The following is an 18969-nucleotide window of genomic DNA, read 5'->3' as shown; positions in this document are numbered from 1 at the left end:
TAGGACTCAGTATCAAAGGACATAGACCCAACTCAAGGTAGTTGAAGGAGCAGGAAAACTCCACAGCACATGAATGTCGGGAAGGCTTGGAAACGACCACGGTGCAAGGCTCAGCTACCCCTGCTTCAATCCAGGTCCCAGGGAAGGACTGGCCAGGCCCCGGGGGTGGCAGGTGCGGTTGAGGGAGCTGGGAAGGCCTGCGCAAGGTTTGTGGACCACGGAGCCCCGGAGGGGCTGTGCAGAGAGCTTGTGGAGTATGGCCAGGCCGCCCACGTGTGTCTGCTATGAAGGAGATCTAAGAGGAGGAGTGCTGTCCAATGCAAAGGCCTGAAAGGAACTGAGAGAGGGGCCCCACGAGGTCCGGCAAGGGACACCCCACCAAGGGAGCCAGACACTAGAAGGAGGGGATAGGCAGGGGGGGCCGTGGAGGTCTTTGATCTGGACAAATGCCAAGAGGAGCGCATAACATGGACACCAAACGAATTGAGAGTGAGGGGTTTCAGAACAGCTTAGAGCCGAGCATGCCACACAGGTCTGGAGCAGTCAGGGTAAGAGGGACTGTTCTCTTTCTAAAGGCATCCTGTGGGGGTAGTGACTTCATTATTTAATTGAGCTTAGCACAGTTCTGTTTTTAGTTTTGGAGGGCAACATTCTGACATTTTTACTGCTCCGTTTTGTCCAAGGGCTTCTGGAATTCTTCTTTCAGGAAGGAAGTCTTCTTAACTTTGAGCGGACAAATTGCATCATAACTTTTGATGTTTTTTACTCACTCCCCAAAGTGCTGCCCGCTAGCTGCCCTTGATGAGGTCCCTGCCTGTAGCTTAAACACGCAGTCTAGCTGACACCCAGGCCAGATTTCTAGGAACTCAGTTCTAGAGAGACTTTCCACCCCATGATCCTCCCCCACGACTTCCAGGGGTGCTTCTGGATGCTGAGCCACAGTCAGCGGGCCCTGGCCTGTCTCTAATGTTGGGACTTTACCCCTGAAGTCACTCACTCACCTCCCCCAGGGGTTACCACGAGCATATCCTGCAGACCTGTGGTGACACAGGAGACAGTCTACACATGCGCTTCAAGATACTTTAAAGGGCAGGTAGCTAACATAAATGTGGGCACAAACGCAGTTACTTCAGTGCAGAAACACAGTTCTGTATTTAATACCTAAATGATTACGGCTTCCTCACATACAACTAACTTACCTCACCACTTCAACAATTACATAGTACCTTAATATCTTAATAGTGAAGAACGCCTGAATTTAAAATTAGCAGGGTGGCACCAGCTCACCCAGCCTCTTGGCACTCGTTCCAATGGACCAGGCCACCCCCCCCCCGGTTTTTTTGGGTATTTCCACGCTGTCAAAAATAATCACTAAGTATTATAATTAGATTTTACTCATCCTTTAAGGAGGCATGCTTGGAAAAGCCGGCATTGGTAGAGTTGTCACACAGATGCACACGGCTCATATAAATCATCTCCCTATCGAATAAAAAAGCCGAAAGGTGCATGCGGAATGATAAGCTTTACTATACTGAGAAACTTGTTAGCTGGGATGAATCTTGTGAAAACATGAGGAGTGCGAAGGGCGAATATTTTTCAAGGAAAAAATCAGGAAATTCAAAAGCTTTTATCATGAACACGATTTGAAAAATAATTTGAAAAAAAGGGCGAAGGTGGGGGAGACCAAAGCGTTTGAAGCCACGGTTCTCATTCTCTAGCAGTGAGACGACTAGAGATGTGACATCCTCGCCACCCTCCCAGCCTAGACTGACCGGCGGAGTGGGAAACAGGGTGGGCTGGGAGCCCCAAACGCGGTGAGCGCGAAAATGAAAAGTGCCTTACAGCAGAAGGCGCGAGCACAGCGCAGGGCCCTGCCCAGGCGGGTCACCAGGCCAGCGGGGCCGAGGGGCGGAGGGGCCAGGGGTCGCGGGCCGGGCAGTGTAGGTGCCCAGCCCGGAACGCCTCGGACGCGCGCTGTCGCAGCAGCAGCTCAGATTCCGCGGCAGCCCGAGTCGCGCGTGCGGGGCGGGGTTGGGGCGGGGTCGGGGCGGCGGGGCGGGGTCGGGGAGGCTCGGGCTGCTCCGGTCTTGGTTGGGACTCCGACTCGCGCTGCGCTGGGAGCCGGCGACATGGCTCGCGCGCTGCTTCTGCTGGCGCTGCTCTGCGTGACGGCGCGCGGGCAGCCGAGAGGTGAGCGCGGGCCCCCCAGGCGGGCGCGGGGAGCGGGACAAAGCCGTCCGCGGCTGCGATCCCTGGAGCCGCGCACCTCGGACACGTGCGCTCCGTGCGACCCGATCCTGTTACCCCGGGGCGCTAGAACCCCGAGCTCAGTGCCCCGGGGGCACCCTTGTCCCGGCGATCAAGGGGCGCGAGAGCGGTGAGGGGCGGTGCAGGGTGGCTGGGGACTTTGACCTTCGTGCCGGCCGCGCAGGGAATGAATGGGGACCGAGTACTCCGGAGTTGCTTCATTGTCCGGACGTCGCGGCCAGGAAAGGGCGGTCTCCGGGGGTCCACTCGCTCCTGCGTGGCCGGGGACTGCGCCCGCGTTGCCAGGCGTGCCCCTCGGGCAGCGGGGCCCGGGCTCACGTGCGCCTTACTAGACCTCGCAGGCTGTGCAGCCCCGGAGACCCCGAGACGCTGCTTCCCCGCGCGTTGCAAACCGCGGGCGCAGGGAGAAGGAAGCGCGCCACGGCGTTTGTGCTCCTAGAGGAGGGGACCCTGTCTGCTGAGCGGCTGGAACCCGCAGCTATAGTGGGCTTCTGTCCACGTCCGGAGAAGAAGAGGAGTGGTCAGATATTTGCGGGGAAAACCTTAAGCTAGGCAACACCTGCCGGTGGGGCATCTTCCCACCACTGAGAGTTTCATTTTGCAAAGCCCTGGTCAGAAGTCATGGGCGGAATTGGGGAAGCCCTGTGGGAAAGAGGCTTGGAGGCTTTGTGCAGCATGCAGAAAGGGTGGTCCTCTTCGCTGTGGCCTGCAGGGGCCAGAGGGCCAGCGCTCTCAATAGCCAGGGAGGGGAATTTACATAGCTATCCCAGGAAGAAAGAAACCGGCCTGGAACTCTGGAGCCTGGGCCCCCTCTATCAGGTTCCTGCCAGCGAAGGATCCCCGGTTTCCCACAGGGTGGGGAAAGGGCCGCGGGCCTCAGTTTATTGTTCCAAGAAGTCGAAAGTCTTAGACTCAGGAGGGGCCTGGGCTGCGCACTTGGCCTGCGCGGCTATGAATGGTGTTTGGAGAAAGTGAGGCCCCAGGGGGCCTTCCTGCCCCAGGAAGCTGCGGAAGCCGGCAGGCTGGGGCCTTGAGGTCCACTCCTGCAGCCCAACCCTACCTTGTGCGTGTCCTTGAGGCGGCTTTGAGTTTTCAGGAGAGATTTTCTCCCCCGTGTATGTAGAATGAAGGATTCACAGCGCGGTGGGATTTGCACGGCGCACAGTAATCCCGCCCGCAGATCATCTGCCCATCAGGCTGTCTGGTGGAGGTGGATGGGGTGGTGATTGAACGCTGCAGTGCGTGTTTTAAACACTTGTTGACCTTGCAAAACACACTGCCACGATTCCCCTTCAGAATCCTCCTCCCTCTGGCTCCCTCTTAGCCCGCGGTACTGGCCACATTCCCAAGCAGTTCTGGAAGTCCTCTTTCCTGAGTGTCTTCTTAAAAAGTTGACGAAAAAATATGGTGAATGCTGCTGCTGAGTGACAGTGTTTTTTACTGTAATAAAATTTAAATTTAAGTATTTGCTGTTCTCTTAGAGCTTACATTGTGTGTGTGCTCAAGTTGCCCGCTTCAGCCTACCACCTGGTGTAGTAGAGACTCCACCCTCTTGCCCTTGGCGTGGTGTTTGTATTTTTGAATCAGTCTTTATCTAATAGTTTCCTGGAAGTTCCCTGTCATTATTGCAGCTTCTCGGCTCCTTTGCAGCAGACAGCACAGGACCTGAGGGGTGTGATGGAACCTACTTGCAGGGAGCAGTTCCTAAGTAATGGATAGCAAATGTTGCCTTTCTGAAAATGATGTCCTGGATTCATAGCCGGCAATGACAGAACTACAGCCTCTTCACAGCTTGGCTCATTATCAGCTCTTTGTCTCAAACATTCGTGTTTTTTTTTTCTAAGTACAAAAAATTCAAGCCTGTTTACTGTAGTCTCATAAGAGACGTGTTGGAATTTTGCAAGTAGATCCATGCGTTGTGTGAAGCATGGATTTCTGGATTCTCCAAGGAAGGGACAATAGCAGCTGCTGACTGGCACGGTGGGAAGGCAGGTCGCCTGTAATGAGCTCCGCCCAGCTCCTGTGTATCTCCTGCTTTTTCCTCGCCCCTCTCCAGGTGTTGCATACGAAGCCTCCATCTGTGGTTAACCTGTGTGATGCAGAATTCAGTGGCAACCAGGCCGAACGTCCACACACATACTTCTCTGATGCCTTGTTCCCACTGAGTTGCAGTTTTATCAACAAGTGTCATAAGATAAGGATGTGACCCCTATTTCCAAGTAATCATCCTTGAAACATCCTCCTATTTTATAATTTATTCATAAAGCCCTCTGGATATTCCTTTGTCATGGTCAGTTGATTTCTTTAGGGCATCAACAGAAGCTACATTATTAGTCTTCTGGTGTTTACTTCTCTGGCATTGTTGGCTGTGGCAGATGAGGCAAGTTAGTTTCTCCATCTGTAAAATGGGAAAAGTGGGCCCACACTGTCCGTGGACATCATTAGTATTTTAGACAGAGCCACGTGGGGGAGCTGTATTCCAGACTGTGTTCCTGGGTTGCATAATCCTTTCGGAACTCGTGTCTGGGCTTGGAACTAGTTTTGGGCTCCAGTGCCCAGATCTGTCCCTTAGGTCCACTGTGCTGGTGGCTGAGTTTCCTGTGGGCACATCAGCCTCTTTTCTTCCTCCTCGGACCTATTCTCCATTCTCTTGTGGCTGCCTCCGGGATTTCTCTAAAGAAGGCCTCCTGAATAACTGGCTCCACCCTTCTCTTCTGGCCCTTTCTCACCACTTCCTGTGGGATGACTCTGCTTCCTTTGTGTCTCAGTGGGTGGCAGCCCTCCTGCCTGCTGCATGCACCTTTTTTACTTGATGTCCCTTTGCTGGGCTCCAAGTCTCTCACTTTGCAGGCTGCACCCCAGCGTGACTGACAGCATTGTGTATTGCCTGTCACACTTGGGGGTAAACTGGGGTAGTGCAGCTGGCCCTGCCCCTGGCTGTGGTCATGACCTCAAGCACACTAATGTCACTGTGTCTTACATCTGTTCTTAGCTGAAGGCTGAGCTGGGTCCAAGCCCTGGGGCTGTTAGGTGCTGGGCCAGTCCCCCGGGGTCCTAACTCCAGAGAGCCTCCCTGGTCCTCGTAGACTGAGTCTGGTGAGGCACTTCCCACGCAGTGCCGTCCTGTGATTGGCTTGTATCGGTCCTCGAAGGCAGGCAGAAGGTCTGTTTGACTCAAGTGTTCAGTTCCTTGTGGACCTTGCGTAGCTGTTGCCTCAGGGAGCTTTAAGGAGCAAACTGTTTGCCACAGGTGGTGGTGCACTTTTGGAACCCCAGCACTTGGAAGGCCGGGGCAGGAGGATTAACAGACCAGCTTGGGCTACAGAGTGAGCTCAAGGCCAGCCTGAACTGCAGAGTGAGACCCTGTCTCAAAAGAATAAAACACCCCAGCAAGAACAATAACAACAAAACCTCTACAAACTATTTATGAAAGTGAAGTGATAGTGCTCCCGTCTTTCCCTGCCCCTCTCTGATGTCTTTGGTAGACGCCGTGCAGGTATGACTGTCCGTGCTGGATGCTTTTCACCCACCAGCGTATCCTTTTCACCATGGACAGAATGACAGAGCTGTTTCCTAGATACATCTGACTTTAAAACGGAGTCATCAGTTGATTTTATGGAGTCACAGCACTTCTAAAAATATTCTTTACTGTAGCATTAATAAGCTGGTTTTAGCCCATAGAGAATTTTTAAAAACATAGGGGCCGGGGAGATGGCTCAGTAGGATAGGCGCTTGACTGGCAAATGCAAGGATCTGAGTTCAATCCCCGGTTCCACCAAAAAAAAAAAAAAAAAAAAGAATTTTTAAAAACATAATTTAGAAGTCAGGTGTGGCGCTAGACTCCAGGGAGGCTGGAGGACAAAAGAGCTTGGCTGGGCAATTTGGTGACTTCTAGAGACCCTGCCTCAAAATTAAATAAAGAAATTAATTAATTTAAGAGGTGGTGGAGTAGCTCAGTATAAAGTCTCTGGGTTTAATCCACATATATAATTTACAGTAGCAGAAAAAATATGAAGTGTATGATACAGAGAAATCAAAGTTGAGAATGTGTTCAAAATTAAAGATAGTGTGTTAATAAATTTGCAAATATGGTTCACAACTGGAGCTGACCCAGACGACTGAATTTGTAAACAAAGAAAAAACCTACTGAGGAAAGCCCGTGCTTTGGGTAAAACTGGAAGCGAGGAGAGAGAAATGTGGGGCTTAAACTTAACTCAAGGTGTTCCACTCGGAAAGGTTTCGAGGTGAGAGGCTGGCTGTGGGCTCTCAGGAAAGGTGCGTGGCGCGCAGTGCCGTGGCGGGGGGTGATCCCTCCGCGTGTTTGCCTTCTGAGGCACCAGGGCGGTGGAGGAAGTGGAACGTGCGAGGCTGCGAGAGCTGCCGGCGGAGGTTCGGTGGAGGGCGCGAACTTTGGTCCAGTTGGAACACGCCCGCCAGGGCACTGTTTCAGCAAAAACCCGCGGCCGCCGGGTTCACTGCATTGTCCTGTGGATATCCTGAGGGTGGCAGTCGGTGCCCGCAGAAGCCACGTGATCTCGGGGAGCCCAGAATGCTTCTGCCTGGCCTTTGTTTTGTCCGGGCTGGCCAGGAGCCCTTTTCCTGCGGGCTAACTTGCCCCCAGCCTGGGAGTGGCGGGGGTGGGGGTTGGCGGACTGTTGTGTAGGCGGTCTGGCCCATTGGGGAGCGTTCCTGTCCAGTGCAGCACGGGTCCCCAAGGTGGATTCCGAGGCGGTGGTGGAGAGACACCGCCCGGACTTCTGGAGGTGTCTGCTAGCGCGCGCAGGGTTTGAAGCTGACCCCTGGAGTCCGCGTCTCTTCGCGGGAGAAGTCCGCTCTGCGCGCCCAGCAGGCCGTGGGACTCAGACACTGCTGCTGCCGGGCGCCTCCGGGCTCGGGTGCCCTGGCGTTTACAGAAAGCGCAGTCTTTTCTCGCCCCTGAAAGTGTTTCTGTTTTCTTCCAGTTGCTGAATGATTTCCCACCAGCCTCTCAGGCAGTTCCCTAGAATGATGACGTTAAAGAAGATGCTTCAATTTAGCGGGTCGTTTTAGTTAAAGTAGAATAGAGATTGCACGTCACATGCTGTGCTGGCTGCCACGGGCTGCCGGGTCTTCCAGGTTTCACCGCGGCAGTGTGCTTGCCTTGTTCTCCCAAGCCCAGGATAAAGCTTTGTTCTGAGGGCACCTCCGCCCCAGCTTCTGTCCGGGGATATGTGTGTTTCTTAACTGGCTCTGGCTTCCTTTCTGTGTGTGTGTGTGTGTGTGTGTGTGTGTGTGTGTGTGTGATCCAACTCCCCTCTTTTTTTTTTATGTAGTTAGTAGAGAGTCTACAGGGTCTCACTACACAGATTGGACTTGTAGGATTCCTCCTGTTTTCAGCCTCCCAAGCGCTAGGATTTTAGGTGTGCACCACCATGCCCAGTCTTCCCCCTTTGACTTTTTATTTCTTTCTTAAAAAAAAAAAGATTCTGACTTTTTGTTTTCATTTCCATCACCTCTGCCACCAACTGTCGCAGCCCCATAGCCAGCTCTTAGCAGGTTTCTGAGCTGGCCAGGCTCTCCCTCCACCTGGTCCTATGCTGGGATACCGGTCTTGCTGAGATACCCTCGTCCCAGCCCCACCCGCCTACCACGGCACTTGTCATTGTTCTGGATTCAGCCTTGGTGGGAATGCCAGCTCACCATGTGGCACAGCAGTGTCATGAAAGGTGACGCAGGCTGCCACCTTGAGATGCTGGCCGTTGTCCACCCCTAATCCATACAATATTCCCATTCCCTTGCTGAGGTCCCCTCCCAGCCTGCTGGGCTCTGTGTGCCCTGGTGTGGCTTTCTCGTCGCAGAGCACCCCCTTTCCCCTGAAATCCTCCCTGACCTGTCGTGCCCAGTCCGCAGCTTGCTGCTGCAGGACTGCCTTGCTTGTGTGGCTGTGCTAACAGTCTCCCTTCTTTTTCTTTGCCTTTTTGAGACAGGGTCTTGCTGTGCAGTTCGGGCTGGACTTGAACTTCCTTTGTAGCCCAGTCTGGCCTCCAACCTGCAACAATCCTCCTGTCTCAGTCTCCCTGGTGCAGGGATTACAGGTGTGCCCTACCACTCCCAGCTTCTCCCTTCTTGTTGTTGAGTTCTGTGCTGCATTTTGTGATGAGTTGGGGATCCCAGCAGCCAGAGTTTCCCTGGCTCTTTTGTGTGGCTTGCCCAGGATGCCATCAGCTAGGATTAAAATGAAGGCACACTTAAGATCCATTCTTCAGTTCCCGGCATTTTGAGGCGGCAGCAGCCCAGGGCGTAGCACACGCTTGGTGAGCCTCTACTGTGGAGCTGCGTCCCCAGCTCTTTAAAAAACTTGTTTATTTGAGACAGGCTTAGTCACCCAGGCTTAGTCACCCCGAATTGTAGGCCTCCTGCCTCAGCCTTCCAGTCGTTGGGATTATGATTGTGGATCCCCAAGCCCAGCAGCCAGCATTTCTGAAGACACAGATAACATCAGGACGTGAGGTCGTGGCTCTGGGACTTGAATCAGTGGTGGAGGAAGGGTGGAAATGCCCACCGTCACCTGCTGTGGAGATAGGGGATATGATGTCACAAAGCACACAACTTATGAAATGATTTTCAGGCTGACCATGCTTAAGAAGGGGAGAAGAGCAAGAACAGACCTCCAGGGGAGACACCGCATGACCAGAGTGCCAGCCATGGCTCTGGGAGCTCTAATCCCTGGCGTCCAGCTTCTCTACTTGGATGAAGCAGCCCTCTGTCAGGGCATCTTGTAGGTGTGGCTCTCAGAGGTCCTGGTGTGGCCACTGCAACGACTGGCAGTGGCACTGAGGGCCTTGATGCTGGCCAGTGGGTGACATTGCCATCCTGTCCCAAAGTGCTCTCCAAACTGTTGGGTTTCCATGGGCTTTGAAGTCCAGGAGTTGAGCTCAGTGACTCACATCTGGGGACCTGTAATGTTTGTCCTGCAGTCTGGGGTAAGAGAGGGTCTCACTCCGCGCTCTCACGTATGGGATCCGATCAGATGCTAAATAAAGCATTAAAGGAAGCAGAAGCGCAGGCTTCGGGGCCAGTAGTACCTCTTGCGCCAAAATGGGTAGGGGCTTGGGATCATCTTAGTCTCTGGAAGACTGGGTTACTATGGCAGAATAAATCCTAGGTGGCAAATCCAGGCCGACACCCCAGCCTCTGAGGGTGGCAGGTCCTCCTAGATTGCCTGACACCTGGGGAGATTGCAGTTCTGTGGGTCCAGCAGGATCCAGATTGTGTGTTTCGAAATCTTACTTTCTTGGGTTACCCGGAAGACTCGGGGTGCTCTTGAAGCCCACTCTTTGGGGTTTGCAGTTTAATTTCCCTGCCATGGGCTTACTTTCTGTCCCTGCTGCCATGTCCTGCAGTGAGCTGGCACCTTTTCCACGGCAGCAGCCCTAGTGTGTCCTTGTACCTTCCCCCCCCCCTTGTACCTTCCCTTTTCGTGCTCTGAATTTGGTTAGTCTTGTTTCCCTCCTGTTTCCTTGTGCCCTCACAGCTTTGCCCTGGCCCTGTGCACACCTTGGTCACTCTTAAGTTTGGAGTAGGGAGAACTGGAGTTGTTCCTTCACATGTGACACGCTGTTGGAGGCACCTGCTGCTGCTGCTGTCTCTCCAAGGGCGTGAACAACTTGTGACAGGGTCTCACTGGGCTTCCCAGGCTGGTCTTGAACTCTTGGCTTGCGCTCTTTCCTTTCATTCCTCATGTCTGCTTGCTCCTTTAATCAGACATGTGTCCACACACAGAAGGGAGAATGGCACCTGCGCCGCACGGGTCCCCAGTCGGGGTGGAGGGGTACACACGGCGGACTCTGCCCTCGGCTGGTTTCCAGAGGTGCTGGCCCTCTCCTGACGTTCTGGGCCATCCAAGGAACTGGAAAGTGCATGCACCAACAGCAATTTCCCCAAGCAAGAGATGCTCAAGATAGGAGTCGAGGGGGCAAAGTCCTAGTGGCAGAAGTTAGCGTCTGTGTTTTTGTTTACTTGCATTCATGCGTATGTTCACAGTGGAACAAGCAGACTAGAACAGGGAGAGGACGGAGAGGTGCTCTGCGAGGCAGAGGCCGTGGTGTTAGCTCTCAGGAGCTCTCAGGACTTGCCATTCCCCCCTCTTGCTCCTGGGGTACAGGCTGGGGCATTCACCCCATCTCGCCTGCCGCAGCCCAGTGCAGAGCTTGATGTACCCCAGCTAGAGAGTTGTGAAACCAGGCCCTTTTGTATCACATCTGCCGCATGCTGCGAGGTGAGGGTAATGTCACCACACAGCTGTATGGGACCCCTGCCGCACAGCAGGGGCAGGGAAGTGCTCAGGGACAGCCTCGTCCTCTGGCTCCCTGGGTGGTGTCAGGCATGTCATTTGGCACTGAGTTGGTGCTCCATTCACACTTGTGTTTAAACGAGCAGCTTTGGGCTTGCGCAGCTGGTGGGGCTGCTCCCCGACTCCCCTCTCAGAGGCCTACATTTTAGGGTAGGATCTGGGCTTGCTGGACGGGTAACTTGATCAGTGGCTGAATTCTTCGTTCCTCCCGGGACTGTTAATGCCTCCCACAGCTGGATGTCACTCTGTGTTGTGTCCTTTTTTTTTTGCCGAGGTCTGCAAATAGGCCACAGAAGCCACCAGAGCCTCTTCTCTGGCGTCACCTGCACCACCACTTTCCGGAGCCAGCCTGTTGGTTGGTGTCACCCATGCCCAGTTGAGCTGGGTGAGCCCTGGTCTGGCTCCCTAAGCCAGTGTCCTACCGTCTCACCTCTTGTTCTCAGATGGTCTCTCTGGTATTTGGTGTTAGCTTCCCTTTAAGGCTGCCCAGCCAGAAAAGCTGTGCCCACCTCACAGCCAAAAGCTGTGAAACGCTGCACACACAAGCTGTACCGTCCCTCCTGGAAGGGTACTTGGGGAGGCGTCGCGCCGACAGTGGCATCTGGAGCTGGGCGCCTCTGCCAGGGTGGGCTGGGACCTGTGAACCACTGGGGTGCTTGATCGAGCACCTGAGCCCCGGCTGTGGGTGTGGTGGGTGCTGGGCCCACCCACAGGAAGCTGTTGGTGTCCTAAGCTCCCCACGAGAGTGTGGATGGCCACGATGTTGTCATCCTCCTGGTCTCTGGTTGCTCATCTGCCAAGTGGGACATGCAGGGTCCACTGGGACCTGCCCGGGCTCCAGCCTTCCCCATTGTTAAAATGTCTCAGCCCTTCTGGAACTCTGATCCCGGCACGCTGGAAGCGCTCTACTTCACCTGTCATTCTTCACAGCAGTCACTGGGCCATGACTTCTAACTTGGGCGTAGACAGTTCGCCCCAAGATTCCAGGACCTAGCCCTGTGCAAGCTGATTGTGCAGATTCATTGCATGGAGGAGTGTGCTGGCCCAGGCGGGGCGCAGGGCAGAGAGGAGCCTGTGGGCATGGTGTAGTGATCCAGACAGACACACATTTGGGATGACGGAGGCACTGATGGGGAAGCACCTGGGAGGGGGCTGGGGCTGGCGCGGGAGGCCCAGGGGACCTCACCTGGTTACACAGACAGGACTTCGAGGCAGGGAACAAAGGACAACCCAAAAGACCAGAGGGTGGCCCGCTGTCAGGACCAAGGCTTCAGCTCACAATGTAAGCCAGAATATGCATCAGGCGCCACCCAGCAGCTGAGGTAGGGCCAGGAACTCCGCACTCTGGTGGGCCCAAGTGTACACAGAGGAGCCCAGTGTCCACTAGGCAGGTGGCGTTGCGGGCCGGGTAATTGTCAGTCTGCATTTTGTCCGTTGACAAATTCAGTGCAAAGAAAAAACTGTTCTGTAAATGAATTAATACTTCCTAATGATGACTATTCCATTTGTCCTTAACTTAATCCAGATTATACTCAGTGAAAGTTTATTTCTGTGGAGTCACTGACATCCTGGCACCTCTGGCTTGTAGTAGAGTCCCCACGTGCTCGCAGCTTTTCTAGAATGTGCCGTGGTGCCTTGGGGACAAGCGGCTCTCACACCCCAAGCGCAAGAGAGTCTGTGCACATCAGTCAGATCTGGGAGCGGCTTCTGTTGTGAGGTCTTCGGCCCCAGTACAGCACCATGACTGAGGTAAAGTAGGGTCATAGGATATTTTCTCATTCAGCTTTGTTTTAATGGGTCTCAAATTCTGTAGTAGATTGCTGGTCAGGTTGTTCCCACAGAAAGTACTGGATAGAAAAACTAACAACTTGAGACTTCCAGACACACGCGCAGCAGTCTGTCAGACAGCGTGCCCTGTCCTGCTGAAGGTGTCGGGATGAGGGCATCCTTAACCTGTCCTTATTCCTGCACTTGATGGGATGCACCGCCCCAGCCCCAAGGGTGGCAGGCCTTGGCCAGGTTCGGTAGCATTTGCTTATTCGCCTTCTGGGCAGACTTGGTGACCTGCCAGCTCCAGCACCTCGTTGTCCCCCGCTTCAGTGACCCTCACAGCAAGTGTCTGGCTCTGCTGTCAACAGAGAAGTTACCCAGAGATGCTCACGCAGGTGAGGGCACCCCAGGACGCGGTGCACCGGCGGCATTCAGGGCCATGGCCCCCTGTCACTAGAATGGGCCTCGGGCTGCCATCTGAGCCCTTCCTTTCTCCTGTCACCCCAGCACAGGAGCCTCGCTAGCCCTTCCCTGTTGTGTCCGTAGCACAAGGATTCTGATCAAGTGTGCTGTTCCCAGGGCGTAGACCTAGCCTTTAGCTTATGGGGGTGGCTTTAGGGACTGTGGGGTGGGGCCTGGCACTGGGCATTTGTCAGCTGTTTGTTGGTTTTTGCTGTGTTGTCCTGTTTTCTTATAAAGCAGAAGTTTCTAGGAGAACTCTCAGCTTGGCTTTGGAAGAGTGTGCTTAAGTGTGGAAACAGCTGTGGCCCTCAGGCACTCAGGGCAAGGTGTCCTCCCTTTCCGCGGAGCAGAACAAAGGCGGGCGGGCAGAATTTATGTCACAGATGGGTTCGTGTTGATAAAAACCACTTTAAACTGGATGAAAGAGTGGTCTATTCTCTTCAGATGCAAGAGCATGGCGTCCCCCTCCCCCGTCCTTAGTGGTTTCTAACTTCATTGGTTTAGTTTTAATTCTCATAAATGGACTGAATAAAAATGGGCCTCATTTCACATGGCCAGGCTTTCCCTGAAAATTTGTGCTTGCTGTGATTTTGTAAATGAAATCAGTTTGGATTCCATATTAAAATAATATTTGAAGGAATCAGCTGGGACAGAAGATAAGCTCTTTGGTTGCTGTCTTTGGCTGATCTAAGCCTGTCTCCTTGTGTGGTGCTATTTTTAGGCTCTTCTGGTGATCTGTAGCATCACCCAAAGAAGTTGGATGTGCCCTAGGATGGTAGCTGCAGTCTCACCACCAGCGATCATGAGCGCATAGTTTGTTTTCAAACAGTGGACTTGCATGATGCATGTTGTTAACATCCTTTTAGTACTAGACAGGTCCAAGGTAAGTCACCAGCAAGGTTCTTTCAGTTCGATAGCCCCTCTCAGGTCAGCACCAGGCAGCGCCTGCACTCGCAGTTGGGGGGGCCCCAGCCCCCGATGCTGTGGCCCTCCTTGGCGACATCGGCTTCAGCCACATTTGTGCCCTGTACTCACTTGGTGTGGAGACTCTTACGCTTTCACAGATTGACTGCAGTGTGACGTGTGTACCATAAATTCCTGCCAATTTAACGGTGTAGTTCAGCAATGTGGGGTGCATTTCAAGGGGTGCACCGTCATCTCCATGGGCTGGTGCGGGACATTTCTAAAACTTTATGGAATGTCGTCCCTTGCCCCGGAGGCCATCTTCTGTCTGTCCTGAGGGGCTGCCCTGTGCACACTGTCCTGTAACATGCAGTCGCCTGTGTCACTTGTCTTTCACTTCATGTTCTTTTTTCTGGGCTCATACGTGTTGTATGACACATGTGTCCGCTTGTACCATTCTGTTCCTGAATGATATTCTATTGTGCATGGTTTTTGTTGAACTTTTTGGTTGCAGGATCTTTTGCATGTTTCTAGTGTGTTACACACATGGATGCCCATGTCTTTGTGTTCGCATAAGTTTTATTTTTCTTCAGTGAAATTTTTAGAAGTAGCATACAGGTCGTGAGGTAAGCTTATGTTGAATTTTTTAGAGAGAAGCTCTTATGCTAGCTGTTCTGTTTTACATTCCCACCAGTGTGGCTAATGTCCCAGTTTCCCTGCCTCCTTATCAATACTGTGCCTTGTTCTTTTTAATGTATTTGATATAAGGTCTCACTACGCTGCCCAGACTCATAATGATCCTCCTGCTTCAGACTCACCAGCACTGGGATTACAGCCTGCCCCATGCCAGATCTTGGTGGCCGGTTGGTGCGCTTGGGGTGCTGGCATGGCACGTGGTAACAGGGATCAAATCTGGGTCCTTGCGCTTGCCAGGCAGGTACTTGGACTGCTGAGCTATCTCACTGGTCCTGTGCCCTGTTTTAATAGCAATAGGCATGTTATTACATGTGTCCTGGGTTCTCATCATGTTAACTTGCATTTCCTTAACGATTAATGACATTGGCCTCTTTTCACGGCTTATGAGCCACTCATCTCTCTTTGACCAGATAGATGTCTATTCAAATATGTTGGCCAACTTTCAATTTCATTCTTTGTATTGTTCATATTAACTTGTGTTTTTTTGTATTTTCTAGATACAGGCCTTTTATCAGAAATGTAATTTGATAGTATTTTCTATCTATAGTTTGTCTTTTTTTTCAGTAGCGGGGCTTGAACTTGGGATCTTGTGCAGGCAGGCAGGCCCTGATGGCATTATAGTTTGTCTTTTAAATTCCTTAATGACCTATTTTGAAGTATCCCTGTTTTTGTTCTTAAATGAAGCCCAGTGTATCAATTGGGTTTTTTTGGTTGATCTTTTTGGGGGGTCTCATAACTAAGAATTGTTTGCCAAACCCAAGGTTACAGAGACTTTTCTCCTGTGCTTTTCCTAGAAGTTTTATGGTTTAGCTCGTACATGGGGACTGTGATGCACTTTAAGTTAACTTCTGTGCCCGGTAAAGAGTCGTGTGTCCGGTGTTTGTACGTGGGTATCCGGCGGTCCCAGCAGTCTCTGTTGCAGAGGCAAGCCCACGTTAGCAGCTTCGCCAAAAATCAGTTGACCGTCATGTGCAGATCTGTGAGCTGCTTCATTCTGCTGATCCGTATGTGTGGCCTTAGGCTACAGTCGCACTGTCTGGCTTCTTTGGCTGCATGATGACTGGCACTAGTTGGTGTAAGTCATTTAGCTCTGTTCGCGTTTTCTGAATTGCTTTGCCGGCTTGAGGTCTTTTTCATGTCCATTAGAATCCACTTGTTAGTTTCTGTGAAGAAGACAGCTGAGCTCCTCACAGCATCCGGGATGGAGAGAATTGCTGTGGAGCAGTATCGCCTTCCAGGTCTCTGAGTAAGAAATATCTCCTCAGAATAAAAAAAAAAAAAAGAAAGAAATATGTTCTCAGTTAGTTCTTGGATTTCTCTTGAAAAGAATCCATAGATATATAGTGTCTTAGTCTTGAGTTTGCTTTGCTAAACATTTTTCTTTTTTTTTTTTTTTTGGCGGAACTGGGGATTGAACTCAGACCCTTGCGCTTGCCAGCGTAAGTGCTTATTCTACTGAGCCACCTCCCTGACCCCAACATTTTTCTTAAGTACCTCTTTAAAATAAAAAGTTGGGAGAATGGTTGGAGAGCTGACCTAGCCCTTCTGTGACTCAAGTTTTCAGGATTTCCTTGTTATAATTTTAGAAGATCCAGGCATCTGTCGCTTATACCTGCTGAGACCAGAAGTGGAGCCTGGCTCAGCTGGGAGCTGTCTGCGATCACTTTCTGGAGCTAGTGACATTTGTTGACAGCATTTTGGGCACGTGTTCCCTTGTCCACTGCCTCTTGTGGTTGGCCCTGCTTGGGACCCCGTGCAGGGCCAGGTGAGGACATGCCATCCACCAGGCTTACACGAAGCTCTAACCGTGTTTCATGCACAAGTCTCCTAACTTGATGCCTGCCTTCACTTGGTGTCCAGGGGCCTGAACTGATTGTATCTGAAAACGTCTACACTCACGTAGTTGATTTTGGAAAAGGAAGTTTGTAAAACTCTTTGCCATAGTACGCAGACGGTCCTCTAAAATATTTTAGCTGCTGTAGATACTTTGACTACCATGACTTCCTCCACTGAGAACCCCTTACTGTTACTCATTATGCCATCGACAGCCCACTTACTTGACAAATGCCCCTTGGCTGATGTTCTCCATGCTAGTTAGTGAAGTGCTGGCGTCCATGGAGACTGGTGACAGATGCCTCTGGAAGATGGCATTGCTCCGGAGTGGAAGACCGGCTGGTTTTAGCACTGGCTGTATGCATGTGTACTCCTGGCTGTAGTTTAAGCTAAGTCGTGTTCCCACCACATACTACATTAGGGTCTTTATACTAAAGTATGTTCATGTTAACTTCAAAGATGGACCTAGTTACCACTTATGCTTAACTAGTTTCACCTTGAGTTAAACCCCAGCTTCTACCCTCAACCTGAATCACTGCCAGGTTGATCAAGTGAAAGAACTCAGTGGGACGTTTGGTTCCTAAGAGAACTTGGATGTCAGATTCTGCTGCCCGGGAACCTGGAGCCAGCAGCTGGGAAGAGCTGGCACTCCGCAGGAAACAAGCTGCAAACTTACGTTGCAGGCAGCTGAGTTAGCTAGAAATCATACAGGCAGGCAGACAGGGCTGGGCCCTCCGGGAGCCAGTATGGAAGAGGAGATACCTTGCCCCTGTGGGGGGACAGATACTTTCCCTGCTGTGGGCCAGACCTCAGGACAGAGGATTACAAAATGCACTCCCTAGAGATGGACATCAGGGACTGATACTCTAAATAGGTATCAGTCACCTTGAAAAAGCCAGGAAGAGCCACTAACCCAGCCCTTTCCTGGAAAAGCCCCCTCCTTGCTACAGGACTCGCTTCCCCAGTTGATCCTGATGTCGTCAGTTCTACCTGAGCAGTTGTGCTTGTAATCTTCTTGGTGGACCATAGTTTTATCCCACCTCATGTCCACCGTGCCAGTTCCCATGTTTCCCACTCTAGACCCCCCTCACCTCGTGGTTTTTCTTTATAAAAATCCCTAGAAAAGGCAGGGTCCTTGGCAACCAGGTCAGGTCCCCTAATGTCCCCCTCTTGGACAGAAGCTTTCTTTCCCTCAGTAAATACATACTGCTTTTAACCTCTGTTTTTCCTAAAATACATTCTTTGTTTTTAGGGAACATGAACTCGTCCCAGGTACCTTTCAGGTTCGGAGTTACTTTCCCCTGTGTCATTACCAGGCTTCCTTCTGCGCGGCCCCAGCCCAGGAGAGTGCGGAGGAGAGGTGTGGCGGGGGAGGGGAGCACTTAAAAGGGGACCAGTGTGGACTTCTGAGGAGTGTGGTCCAGACAGGCCATTTGCTTTTCACTTGTTTATTTTAGAAGGAAGTGGTGTTTTGGGAGGCTTTTGGTTCTGGGAATTGGATTCAGGACTTGTGCTCGCCTGGCAGAAGCTGTGCCCCCGAGCTACATCCACGGCCCAGAATAAAGTGTTTTAAAGAAGATGAAGGAGGGGCCAGGGAGATAGCTCAGTAGAATAAACACTTGTCTGGCAAGCACAGGGACCTGAGTTCAATCCCCGGTTCTGCCAAAAAAAAAAAAGAAGTAGAAGAAGAAGACGACAAAGGAAGATGTGCGCCAAAGCTGGGCTATAAAGAGGCACAGCTCATGACAGTCCTCTGTGAATGTGGCCCAGGCTGGGTTCTTTCATTGCTCAAGTGTAGAAATCAGTTGCATGTCCCTGCAGTGTATAATAAAAAGATAGTGTGGGGAAGGACTTAGACAATCGGAGGAAATTTTTTAATATTAAATTTCAGTGGGAGAGCGAGAGGGAGAGACAGAGCGCTCCTGGGGGCCCTGTGCTGCCCTGAGCTGGGCCGTGCCCCTTGGTCTCACTGACCCTCTAGGGTACTCTTCACCCTGCTGTTGTCACCCAGGCCTGCCTCCCAGCGCTCATCCATTTGCACAGGAAAGCTGGCCGGGAGACCACCTGCAGCTGGGTGGAAGAATTTCTGTCTCGCCAGAAGAGTTCCTGCCTGTATGAGCAGGAACAACCTCTTCCTTCATCTAGATCTTCAGCTTCTCTTCAGAATCTTTGCATTTTTAGTTACTGCTCTTGAATTTATTTTGCTAGGAATTTTTTTCTGGATAAACTTATCCTATTTTCTCTGGATAAAAGAAGTCCAGACTCTGGGATTCCAGGTTACTGGCGCTGAGCAATGCAGGTTGTCTTAGTGAGGTTCCCTGGTTTGTTCCTCTGGGCTGTGTCCTCCCTGTGGAGTATGGAAAGCTTTTCTAAAAGCCTTAATGATCAGCCAGACCGTTGGTTTCCTTGGAAGCGCTGCAGTCTCTCAGCGTCATTACCAGAGGTCTCCCAGATGCGGGGGCAGAGTGGGAATCCCGGGCCAAACCAGTGAGCTCACTCAGGAGCCCAGTGGCCCGTGCTGTGGGCTGCACTGCCCAGACTGAGTGTCAGAGCTGGAAAAGCCCAAGAGAGGTCTAGATTGTGAGCTCCAAGTGGCATCATCCAGGTGGCTGGCTACACCCCGACCATAGCCGCTCCAGCCGAACCCACCAGGTCCAAATCACCTTATAGCCTGGTCTGTGTGTGTGTGTGTGTGTGTGTGTGTG

General features: G+C 52.1%; 1 protein-coding gene across 1 annotated transcript in view; it reads left to right on the top strand.

Moving 5' to 3' along the window:
• Positions 1–2114: 2114 nt before the first annotated feature.
• Positions 2115–18969, top strand: part of Lama1 (laminin subunit alpha 1) — a 139031-nt gene continuing 122176 nt past the window's right edge. The window contains exon 1 of the mRNA XM_004635832.2: positions 2115–2190. Coding sequence (XP_004635889.1) covers positions 2130–2190 — 61 coding nt within the window. The 5' untranslated portion in view covers positions 2115–2129. The remainder of the gene's footprint in view (positions 2191–18969) is intronic.

This window comes from Octodon degus, unplaced genomic scaffold, assembly GCF_000260255.1.
Source record: "Octodon degus isolate 3935 unplaced genomic scaffold, OctDeg1.0 scaffold00075, whole genome shotgun sequence".
Classification (NCBI taxonomy): Eukaryota; Metazoa; Chordata; class Mammalia; order Rodentia; family Octodontidae; genus Octodon; species Octodon degus.
Note: the sequence above shows the minus strand (reverse complement) of the source record. Positions and strands in the feature narration are given on the sequence as shown.